We start from the raw sequence: 12,547 nt of genomic DNA, 5'->3' as shown, positions 1-12,547 counted from the left end.
ACATTTGCATAGTAAGCGGTTCACAGACAGACATACGAGATTCTTTGATGGTCTGCAAAAGTAACAAAGTCGTGTTTCTGTTCTAATCTCTCAAACATGATTTCGAGTCAAAGTAATCGACACGTCGCGCACAATAAACGTCTTTGTTTTCATTTTTCTTTCAGAATAATTATGCGTGGCAAGATACCGATTGATAGAAATTGCAGATAAGAGCCGAATAAATACCGAATAATTTCAGGTATTTTCGCGTATTTTCTCGTAAGAAGTCTTACAATACAGGGTGTCGCCGAACCATCGGGTATCCTTTTAATCACAGCTTTTTCGGCCAATTTCAATTCCATAAGATTTTTGTTTGGCCGAAATATATCATAAGAGCTTATTCATTTTTATACTTTCCTATAATTTACTAATCTTTAATGATATATCGAATTATAAACATTGATAGATTAAATTAATTTAATATATTTTTTGTTGCTTATTTTTATCTTTCGAAATTTATTTTGCGAAAAACTTTTCATTTTCAATCGCTAATTATTTATTAAGCTTTTCGTTATTCAAATCTCTCTTGAGAAAACAACGATTCCAAGGAATATGCCTTGGTTTATGGGACGCCCTGTATAATATTAATTCGATTTCCTCCGTGGTTTCGAGTTCCCGGTTCGAGCTCTCGAACGCCTTTAGTCGCCTTAGCACGAAATCTCCGCTTTTTCCAGCCGCTTCCGATATCTCCCTTCTATTTCTCGTACGACAGTAATCATAGTTCTTAACGCTATCCGCCGACCCGAACGAATTATACGGATCGTCCCCGTCATCGGCACAAATATTAACGAGCATTTCTCCGGGATTCGCTCGAGTCGTCGCGTTGCGATCGGCGTTCTTATTATTTTACGGAGCTTAATCGACAAAAATCTCTCTCGCACTCTCATTCGCAAAATCGACGCACTCTCTTTCTCATTTTATCTTTTCCCTCTCGGCACTCTATAATAATTACTTAATCTTTCTATCGCTTTTCCGATTGTTTCATGACACTCCAGGCTTTTTGATATCTCCGTTTATAGTCCTCTTTAATTCTGGTTATTATTTCTAAATAGCTAAAATATTGACCGATGATCGACACAAGATTGTTTATTCCTTGGGGTATTCGTGCTTTTGATTCTTAAAGACAAGCATAAAGAGGTAAAGCAGAAATATAAGATAATTAAACTATTTGAAACCTTTACTAATTATTCTTTGTTACTCTAATTTTTTTCCTTTCGCGCATAAACTTTTTTTCAATAAAATTTATATGTGTGTAATTATATTACACGCGTTTCTCCGCACAATGAGATAATTAAATTTTTTTTACATCGATATTAGATACTGATAAATGAGCGAGTATTTGCGTATCTGCGTTCTCTGCGAAAAAATTCATTATAGATTAAATTCTTGCACGTTCATACATTTGCGTCGAATATACTTGTCAAAAGTCAATCGCAATATTCTTACTCGCCCATTACATATAAATAAATAATGCGAATAAAAAGTGAGCTATATCCTCACGCGCGAAAACATAGTTTTGCCGAACGTCGCTTCGTTTTTTTTTTTTTTTTTCTTTTTCCGACGTTACATCATTTCGATTTTTCGACACAGAAACGATTAACGATTTCGTATTCGTAGTCGCAATAAATTATACGATTTGTACGATCTCTCGCGCGTGATTCTAATATCTAGGATACGGACAGCCTCTCGGCAATATTCGATCGCGCTATACGCGTTTTATCTTACACGCTACTTAATATTGATACTTGCACGATGCAAATTTACATATTCGCAAATAATATTAATTAATCGCGTAAATCCGCGTAAAGATAATCATAATTACATACATATAATTAAATCATGGAAATACATCACAGAGAATTATATTTTTCCCTTCTCCCCTCTCATTTGTATTATCGATTCCGTTCTCAGGATCTTCTCGAATAAATGCCAAGTCAGCCAAACTCGTTAACGCACACTCATAATCTCGCATCGTCTCCGGTCTCGAATAATCCTTTTATCGGGACGTTCGATCTGCATAATCCTATAGCAATTTATACACTGCTGCGTCGTCTCTGACCATCGTCAAGGAACAACTCGTTCTCTCCCGCGGTGGAAAGATCTAAATTTTACAGCCCAAAAAGACTTTATACGCGGAAGGATTATACGCGCGTCGCCCCCCATTTTTCTTTCACAAATAATACAACAGCATTTACGCTGGTGACGGATTTAAAACTCCAAATTGCGAGCGATAATTAAAGACCCGAAATGAAAACGGAACTAACAATAAGTGCCGTAATAATTAGATTCGAGATAATTAAGTCATATTTCTTCAGTCATTAATTTCTACTTTTTTTTTTTTTTTTTAATTTTTTGATGCTTTTAATTCGTGTCCATTTCGAGTTTATAATTAAAAGCTTTATAATTTACAATTTATCATCAAAATTACCTTTTCGAGTATTATAACACTGTTCTTTACATGTACCAAAATTCACGATTATTTATTTAGTAATTACAAATATTTTCGAGAAGCAAATTATGAATTTGTAAAACGACTTAGGGGAGTAATGAGACCATTGTCAATAAATCCATTACTGATTCACGCAACACACTCGATCATACATACGTCTCCCTTCTTCTTTCATTCGCTTCTTCAGAAATATCAGTTTTGCTCTTTCTCTCTCTTTCTCTCGGTCAATTATAACTATTTATTACAAACGAGTACACACTCAAAACTCAATGGCAGTCTGTTCTTGTGGTGTAGGCGGCGTTTACCACGTGCGGACGACATTCGCTTCATCGTGTAAAATCGCGTTTGTCGGAAATGCGAACGCACGCAACAAACGCGGCTCTTGAACTCTTGAGGAACTTTTTGCTTATTCTTCTTTTTCTCAATCGTGTGTGTTCAGAGTTTCAGTTTCTTTTTTTTTTTTTTTTTTCTTTATTATTATTACGATTAATTAATTGCGCTTACCGGTACCCTTGTCGGTATCACGGCTCTCTTGTATTTCAGTCTCGAGAAGTTATTCTCCTGTGTTTCAGTTCATAAAAAGAGATACTCGATACTGTATAGGATCGAGGATGCTCGTGTCGTATCGGACTATCGGTTGCCTACACGTAGAAAAAAGCGCATTATTTTAACGAGAACGATGCTATCTCATTCCGTGTAATAGAAAAGCTGAACTGCTTCATTTAGTGTGGTCATTTTCAGTGATGAAATGATGAATATTTTCGTTTGGATAAATATGTGACTGTAGAAAACTCGTGAAACAATTCGATGCATTACTCATTTGATACTCCTTTTTAGAAACGTATCTTTTCTTCTGTAATTCCAACATTTTACTTAGTTTACTATCAGTTTTTATTCATGTACTTCTTAAATTGATCAACAAGTATATTTTCTATATAGTTTCTTTATTCGACAATAAATGCAATCTGAGAATTAAAAATCTAAATTGACCGCAAAAGGTAAAAAATTGGAAAAAATATATTAAACTACTTTTTTTTTATATCAAGTTCTTAAAAAGTTAGACTACTGTTGCACTGTGAAACCTTTGCAACCTTGGAACTCTTTTTCGATTTGCATAGATAACAGTAACTTTGAGTAATGGATGTGAAAAGATTTGACTCTGTTCGTTCGACTGGTCGTTTCAGCTGGATTTATCTGATCGTTTTAATATCCTCATAATATTATTCTCCCTTTTTCTGTATAATTTATATTTTTGAAGAATTTTGGAAAAATTCAGTGAAACTAATTTTCGCGAATTCGATTGTAACCAATCATTGGATTCTCATCGATTAAATCTGTGATCGCTGATCATGATCAAACGACGATTCGAGCCTAATTAGTCGAGTTATCTTACGTATTGCATAAATCATGAAATACTAACGAGCAGATTTCTCGACTGAAATCTTAATGGTGACGATCGAACACTTTTTAATTCGAATTGACTATTATCAGTGTAAAAAGATGGTCTCTAAAGGAGCCACGTGATCTTTGGGAAGTCTCTTCATTCTCTTCGTACTCAACTGGACGGTGCATGGAAATTGTAAAATTGTAGCAATACGTCACGTGTCTGTAATACGATCGATATTATAAATTTATTTATATCATATTTATAAGTATTAATGATTAATTAGTCTACTTGTTTTGTATATTCTTTTTTTTTAGTTCAAATACTGGAATTAATTTTTCGGTTAATAAGTACTAACGCGTACACTGTTAATTAATGATTAAAATAGCTTTTTCAAGTTCTTGAATTACATTCTAGAAAATATTTCAATTTTACACAATTTCCATTTATTACACACGACGCGACGCATTGCTAGCATATTAATCTTCCGTATCGGTCTTGCATTATACGACGAGGTCTAATAGATTTTTATTTGGTCAACATTATGCTTTTCTTACGCTTATTCGAGCTAGAATTGTTTTTAATGTTTTTAAAAAAATTAAGAGAGCATCTTTCTCTCGCTGATCCAAATCTTTTCGAGCAAAGCGTTTCATTAGTACGTAGTCGATAATTGGTACATTTTCTCGACATTCTTCGAATAATATAATATCGAAAAATGCATTACGTATTTCAGAAGATTTCGTTAACAACAAATACTTGCAGTGCAATTAACAGTTTAAGATAATTTATGAAAAATTTAATAAATCGCGAAAAAAAACAAACTACTTTGATTTGACACAAGTTTTATCAGAAATAAAATTCTATCTCTGGACAAAATTAGTTACATATCTTTTCAGTCTTCGTGATTAAGCTTGGCGCTCTTCGAAATGATGGCTAAATACATATCTAGATCAATATTTTCACCATAAAGTTAACATTAAACAGCGTTTAACGCAACTGTAGAAATCTAAGAAGTACGTAAATAAATGTTACAAGAGACAGAAATATTTTATATGCGAAGAAATTCGAACAAACGTCTAACGTTAATTTTTTGATCATTTTTTTCTTGTTTTTTCTTATAGGAATTAATCTCCGGCCTGCTCCATGCTTCATAAAGATTTTTGAGATGCCTGTAATATTCATTCTCAATCTGAATCAAAGGGATCTTGAAATACAAATGGATTATTCAATAGCTTTTCCATATCTCTCGATTTTTGTGATATTGATGATTGCTATTATACGCCTTCGTTTACCACGCGCCTCGTGAACTCGGATCATTCTTCAGTCGACGGATACTCCGATATGACGGATATACCGATATGATTTAAAGTACAGTTTAACGTCATTTAAAATAAGAAGAAAAAGGAAATGTATTTCAAAACTTGAAAAAAAAAAAAAGAAAACATCTTTTCGGCGCACTACAAATTACATTCTTCGCATTCTCACGCTCATTCTTCTCTTTTCTCTCATTCGCAAAAAAAAAAAAAAAAGAAAAAAAACGCGCCTGCGACGCGCACGCTACTCAGTTCTGTTCTTGAAAACGACTTCTGGAATCTCTGTCTATCTACGTTACTCGATATTACAAATTCCGCTATTTTATACGCACAATCTACATATCTGTCTAGCATTCTCTCGCACTCTCCCGTTCTCTCTTTTACTCTCGCTTTTTCCCTCTCTACCAAGTCTATCTATCCTATCTACTATCTCCCTGTTGTACATTCTTCCGCCAGGAATCCAATGTTTTCTGGTTTTTACGTTATGTACATTTCGACAGGCCTGTGGCGAAAGAGAGTAGGAGATGCTGACCCAATTAAAAAAATAATTACTCGATTTCGCGAAACATTCACGTCGCCGAATTTCGATGCACCGCGTTCTAGAAAGTAAACAGACATGACGTTGATCATCTTCGGATAACGCAAACAATATTCAAAGACGTATAAAAGAGATTTTTATCCAGATTTCGAAACAATCTCGAGAAAAATGATATCTGAAAGATATCGTTTTAATCTTGTTTAGCTCAACGTCTTTTAAACTCTTTCATATTGTTTGAGTTTCCTCAAGTCTTTGAAGAAAGAAGAGCTTACGCATTTCTAACGAAAGCGCCTTCAATAACAATTAAATTTGTTATTAAATGGTTTGCAATTTTCCTTCCTTCAGAGGCGGCCGATTGATTAATCTCGGCGCTACTCTCAGTCGCCATTTGCCACGACGTGTACAAATCGGCTTAATCTTAAATGGTAAAAATTTCTTCGTCGTTCTCGTGATCGCACGCGCGATTCGCACAGCCACGCTCTCGCTCGCAATCTCGGAAATATTCGGTTGTTTCCCTTTTTACCCTTTTCGTACGCATACTACCCTCAATGTGATTACTCTACCAGCAACTTTCATTAACAGCTAAACCGTATCTTGCGAACTGTTATTCTTTTTTGCCTTTCTCTCAACGAAGCTGTAGAGAAGTTATAGGAGCCATTGTGTGTTTTGTATTTATATATATATATATGTATATATATATATATATATAGATTTTTTTATACTTTATATGTATATATTCAACGATAAAAAAGATCGTTTCGATCGAGTATCACCGCGACAGTGATAGCTCTCTCTCTCTCTCTCTTTTTTTTTTTTTTTTTTTAAAGAAACGTAATTTTCGAGCGGCTGAATCGCTAACTACAATCTCGCTTTACGTGGGATTTTTTTCACATGCATTGTTGCATTGTATTCTCACGGATGAATCGCCGCTCGAATAACGTTTCGAGTTATCACCCTTGAAATTCGCGCAAACGAGTCGACGATATCTAAAATTCCTTACACCATAAGGCATGTGTGGCAATAAATTAAAAAAAGACTACAATTTTGTGAAAGTTTTACAAATTCTTGCAATTTTGCTGTAAAAATTGTGTATTTTTTGTGTAATTTTTTTCGATCTCTTCAATTGTATTACTATAGTTAATTAAAGTTAAAAAGACAGCCAGTAAAAAAATTTTCTTGAAGTCGGTATTAACGTATACTTATCATTAATAACATGCAAATTTTACAATACGACAGTATGCCACATATACTACATTGCGTGTGGGATTTTGTGCATGAATCCGATTGTACATAAGAATCGAACGAAATCTCAATTAAACAGCAGCAAGTCTTTCTATAAGAGAGACGACGTCATTATATAAAAAAGAAAAGATTACGCAACATTTTATTAGTTACTGCATATTTTGAAATATGATATTGCCAGAGACATTATTCATAAATCCGCAAATTCTTCGTAAACTAAAATTGAGTTATAATTGCTCGTTTATAATTAAGTTCTTGTTGTTAAGTTATAAATAATAGACAAGCGTATATCATGCGCGATCAAATATCACATTTTAATTCAAACTTACTTTCAATGAGCGTATAAAGTGCTAGTGACTAACAGAACATCAAAGAAATATGTAAAATAAAACACGTTTAAGTTAGTGTAGTATCAATAGTTGCAAAATAGTTATCACAGATAGTGAATAATTCAATAATATTATAGGTGTAATTTTCAATGTGAATGAAAGATTTGTATTAAAAAATATCTCTAATATCTAATATATTTAAAATCTAATGTAAAACTTTAGATATATAATTGTGATTATTTGTTTCGTTATCATCAGTAATAGACTTATATTATTATTTCGAAAATATTAAAATTAAAAAATACACATAGTATGTATAACATAAAATATAATATATAACAAATACGTAACACAAAATGATTTTTTAATGACTTAAAAAGAATAAGTTTGCATTTATCTCCGCGAAATTTTAAATTTATATTCCCTGTAATCATTGCCTATCTCACGAGTATACTATCAATATGTATGAATCTAAAAACAAATTGAGAATTCGTTCGATTCAATAATAAATAATTTAATTTAGAATAAAAAAGAATTTTGAAATGACATTCATTGCAATGAAACCATCACTGTGATATCGTCGATCTTGTTCACGCTGACACGTGCGCAATGATGTTTCGAAATTTCTGCAATTCGGTTCTCTCTCTTTCTCCTCATTCTGTCACCCACCGAAAGCAAATCGCGACACGCTAATACCAAGGGCGACACGCGGAATAAAATATAAAACGTGCCGCGAAACAAAACAATTAACGAAGAAAAAATCAATCGCGAAAAATTCGAGAATCACCAATAGGTTCCTTAAATGCGTACGCGTGTACAGCATTCTCGTATACTTTATACGTGCGTATATAGTTACACACGTGAATATATATCTGTATTTTTCGTGTATATGTGAGTGTGTGTTTATGTGTATGTGTATGTATCATGGAAGCGCCGAAGATATTCGCACGAGATTTTCGAAACTATTAAAATCAAATGTATATACGGGAAAACGAGACATGTATGTATATCGGACTCGCATATGGGGAACACTCAACGACCTTTTTCGTATCTTCGAAAATCTTCCCGGCGATTTTTTTTTCGATTGATTCGACATCCTAGTCAAACGTAAATAATAATCATCGTCGCATTACACTCGGTATTTTTACATACACTCGATTATATATATTCGTTACCGAGAAATATAGCGCGATATAATGCAGAAGACGACTGTTCTGTTAACAAAGAATTTCTTATCCCGTGAAAATAATGAATCTTTTGCTACGATTCAAAGGGGGGAAAGACAGAAACGAAAATGAATTTCTCTATTCATTTTAGGCCCTCGTGCGTCCTCGCATGAACGTCGACATCGAGCTTTGTACATTACCTTCGAGATCCGCGACTTCGGAAACGCGGGATCACACTTTCATCGCGAATATCGAAAGCCTAAGATAGAATCGTAACTCCTACATAGGGCGCCTCTCGTACGTTTCGGGAATAATTGTTTCGTTTAACGATGTATTTCTTTTTCTCTAGTCCAGATAATTAATACGGTCCTTACAGCTATATGCATACTCTCGTTAAAAAAAAAAAAAAAAAAAAAAAAAAAAAAAAAAAAAAATTAAAACGTCAATGGTACGTAAAAAAAAAATGCAAAAATATGTTCGAAAAAAAATTTGAATTGAACGACGACGAAAGGTACGAAGGGCGCATCTTACGACATTATCCTATTTCAGTATCGTGGTACGTCAGCTAGGTGATCGTGTGTTATGCGATGATATCCGCTAAAGGTATTATATACACGCAATACAGTTACGGAGTAGCGTCACATTTATCATACAGATAGACAATAACCTGGATGTATTTCAAATTGCGTACTCGGCTAAACAATTCCTACGTTTATCCTAACTCCTAGAAGATTAACTAAAGGTCTTAATTGTAATTCTGTGTCTTACCACCGCGTCTTACCTCGCTTAGAGGTCCACTAACTTACTTATATGTATTTAAAGAGTACTTAAAATTAATTTCTCGTAGGCATATATACCTCTATGCATTAAACCCTTAAGCTTATGTCGCGCTCGTACATTAATTATCCTCATCGTAGAAAAGAAAGTAGTAGTAGTAATAGTAGTAGTAGTAATAGTAGTAGTAGTAATAGTAGCAGTAATAATAGTAAATTACGGGCGAAAGGATCCGTACTATAATGTAATCGATTAAAAATTGGTCTATGAGTCTATTACTCGCGAGCGATAACGCTTGCATAATCGTCAAACACTCGATGAAACGATACACGCACAAAGAAAAGTAACACGAAAAAAAAAAGTTAACGCACATAATACACAATATAGACGCGTGTGAATGAATGAAAGAAAAAAAAAGAAAGAAAAAACAAAATGTAACGGTTCTCTTCTCTTAGCGCCGGTCGATCGATCATTCGACCCTCCTCGTAAACCGATCGCTCCTCTCCTCGAAAGGCACGAGAAATTGTAATTCCAAGCCTCTTAGTCTCGTATTCGCAAGCTATAAGAAATCCGTGTGTTGCGTAGAAAAACCTCGTACGCAATATATCGTATGCGGCAGGGTTAAGTTTCACAGCAAAGAGAATCACACAGGACGTTATTCAATGCATAGAAATGCTTTTCGCCGTCCCGGTTTCTTCTCGGCCCTTGTAACAAATTAGCGCTGATCAACGCTGATTGTTAAATAGAATGGTCTGCGACGCAACGGGAATAACGGCCGGGAAAAGTTACTTTATGAAGGTCCCCGGTCGTCGTATCGCATTGACGAGTAAGTTGGAGGAGACGAGCGATCGTGAACTCGCTACGCTTTCGGTCTACTGGATGTACCGACCGGCGTCGTCGCGCTTTACGTACATTATGTCTACTATGAAGGAACAAAACATCTGGGTACTCTCTGGGGATATTTTATTTGGCACAGATTAAACGGAATTTTTCTTTCAACCCGCGACACATGTTTTTAATAACACGCGAGAACATAGTAGACAGGAGTTACGCAGACCTACACGTGAGGCGGCGTATCAAGGACCATACCGGCCGGAATCCGTTCCGCTCTGCCGTAGCGTTTCTCTAACATATGTGTCAAACATTAAACATTTCGTGCGGATATATTTTGATTAAATCTTGTTGTCATTATTTGATAGTCCATTTCATTTTTTAATTGTTTCGTGCCCCAGTCCAGTGGTATGTGTAACCCCGTAATAAGCATCAAAAGAACATATATACGCGTCGTTATATCTCAATATCTCATTTCTCGCATTTTCAGCTTGTATTTTTTTCATTTTCGTAACAATATAAAAAAAGAACGTAAATATATGTACTTTATACTCTTTACAAATAATATATTTATGTGTAATATATGTATTATACAGCGTACGCAGACTTATCCGCCTAGGAATATTATCAACGTAGTTCTCGCTTAAGTCTAAAAACGTACTATCTAGTAAAACGAAGAACGAGAAACGTCCACTTCGCATCTCGCAATTTTCTTGCGAAAGGAAGAGAACCTTTCTTTTGGGAACAGGGAGGGAGCGGGAAACCCTTCGAGATTCAAAGTGATCTCTCGTGGCGATCGTCGGAAACATGATCGGAAGGAATTGTTAGTATTTACATGAGAAAAAAATGGGAAAACGACGTTTCGTTTCAATGACTCGACGATGAGGATCCTTCAAGCTCGTCAAGCTTCGAGCTTGGCTCTGCCTTCGCTATTTGTTTCGCAATGTCCGTGATTTAAAACTTTATTCCTTCTATCTAAATTTCAATCTATCGCAATCAAATGCATTATTATTTCCATCTTAAGCAACTTTTATTAAGGCGAAGGCAAGCAAAGCACGTAGTAGGAACATACATAAAGTGCCTCTCGCAGTATATAGTCCGAATGAAAAATCTCCAGTAACGATTGGAGATTAACGGCGGACGGAGAGTATTTTTTCCGTCGTACCGGAAGAGAATGCATGCAATGTACGATCGCGATGATAACTGCCTGCTCTACCTATTTCCGCGAACGCTCGCTTTCCCTCTTTCGAGTCAGTCAAAAAGGATTCCTCATTTTCGAGTGATAAACCGCGATGATGTGGAGCGATGGAGACGAATACGTCGTCGTTTCGAGTACATCGTTCAGTGCACAGAACGCAGCGCGTTGTTGGATCACGAGTGCTTCACCACGATCACGCCCGGCCGCTGTTGGGTCTGCTGTTGCGTGTGAAACTGGAGGAAATGTTCGGCGTGTAATATCCGTTGCTTCGCGGATGTTATCGTGGCGGACGTCGTCGAGGGCGAAGAGGAAGATGGAGGGGAGGAGGACGTCGTGGGCTTCGTCGACGTTGAGTTCGCCATCGTTTGCTGTTTATTGGTCAATGCCAACGGCACATCCTGCGCGGGCTCGTCGCTGAATAGATGGTCACCCTCCAGATGACGTATCGCCTCGACGATCGTTTCCAGATTCTGCCGGGATGTGTTCGCGATGTACAGCCTCGCTTGCGGAATACCGTCGTCCAAAGAGTTCGACGGAGAAGGCAACCTGCAGTAGCAAAACCTCTCGTTATCAAATATCAAATATCATTTAGGTTTTTGTGGACTGACAAAATGAATCTATACAATTAATTATCTTAATTTAGTATAGAAAAATATAAACCTACATTATGACTTTACGTTTAAGCTCTAAATTTTCTAACTTATTTTAATGTTAATTTACAGAATCACTCTCTTACTCTCTGTGTTTCAAATCACGATCAGAAGACAAACAACAGTGATATATTTAAAGCAGAATAAACATAATATGACGTACCTCTCCACCTCGACTTTGGGCTCGGCCTTTATCGCCGCTTCTAAAGCGCTGGGAAGTCGTTGAGGCTCTGCGGCCGGTGAGAAGGGTCTACTAGGACTCGCGGTGATATACTGAGGCGAGGTGTTCTTGAAATCTGCAGAGGATGACGTGGCGTACGTGACGCGACTCGACGAAGAGAAGGAATCCGCAGTTGTCTGCTCCTCTATCGTCGTGAACACCTGATTCTGGGCAAAGGTGACGAGTTTCGGACTACCTGGACAAGATTCCTCCTCTTTTATCTCCTCCGGCTTTATTTCCATGTCAGCCGGCTGCGGCGATAATGGCGGCGAGCTCGGGTCCGGACTTGAAGTCTCCACGGTTTGAGTAGACCCTACTGGCGGCAAAGCCATAACCGAGACTACCTGCAACGCAGCCACAGCGTCTTCCGTTTCCTGCGCCATTACATTGTCCGTGTGCTCGATCACCTGTATC

The 12,547-nt window shown here is 36.3% G+C and overlaps 1 protein-coding gene across 1 annotated transcript in view; it reads right to left on the bottom strand.

Moving 5' to 3' along the window:
• Positions 1 to 4,175: 4,175 nt before the first annotated feature.
• The window catches only part of Crp (transcription factor cropped), a 137,586-nt gene continuing 129,214 nt past the window's right edge, over positions 4,176 to 12,547 (bottom strand). Inside the window, exons 5-6 of the mRNA XM_072898780.1 lie at positions 12,077 to 12,540; positions 4,176 to 11,809 (exon numbers count right to left, since the gene is read on the bottom strand). Of these exons, the coding sequence (XP_072754881.1) occupies positions 11,437 to 11,809; positions 12,077 to 12,540 (837 nt within the window). The 3' untranslated portion in view covers positions 4,176 to 11,436. The remainder of the gene's footprint in view (positions 11,810 to 12,076; positions 12,541 to 12,547) is intronic.

The sequence above is a fragment of the Anoplolepis gracilipes genome, chromosome 9 (assembly GCF_047496725.1).
Source record: "Anoplolepis gracilipes chromosome 9, ASM4749672v1, whole genome shotgun sequence".
Taxonomy (NCBI): Eukaryota; Metazoa; Arthropoda; class Insecta; order Hymenoptera; family Formicidae; genus Anoplolepis; species Anoplolepis gracilipes.
This window is presented reverse-complemented; position numbering and strand designations above follow the sequence as displayed.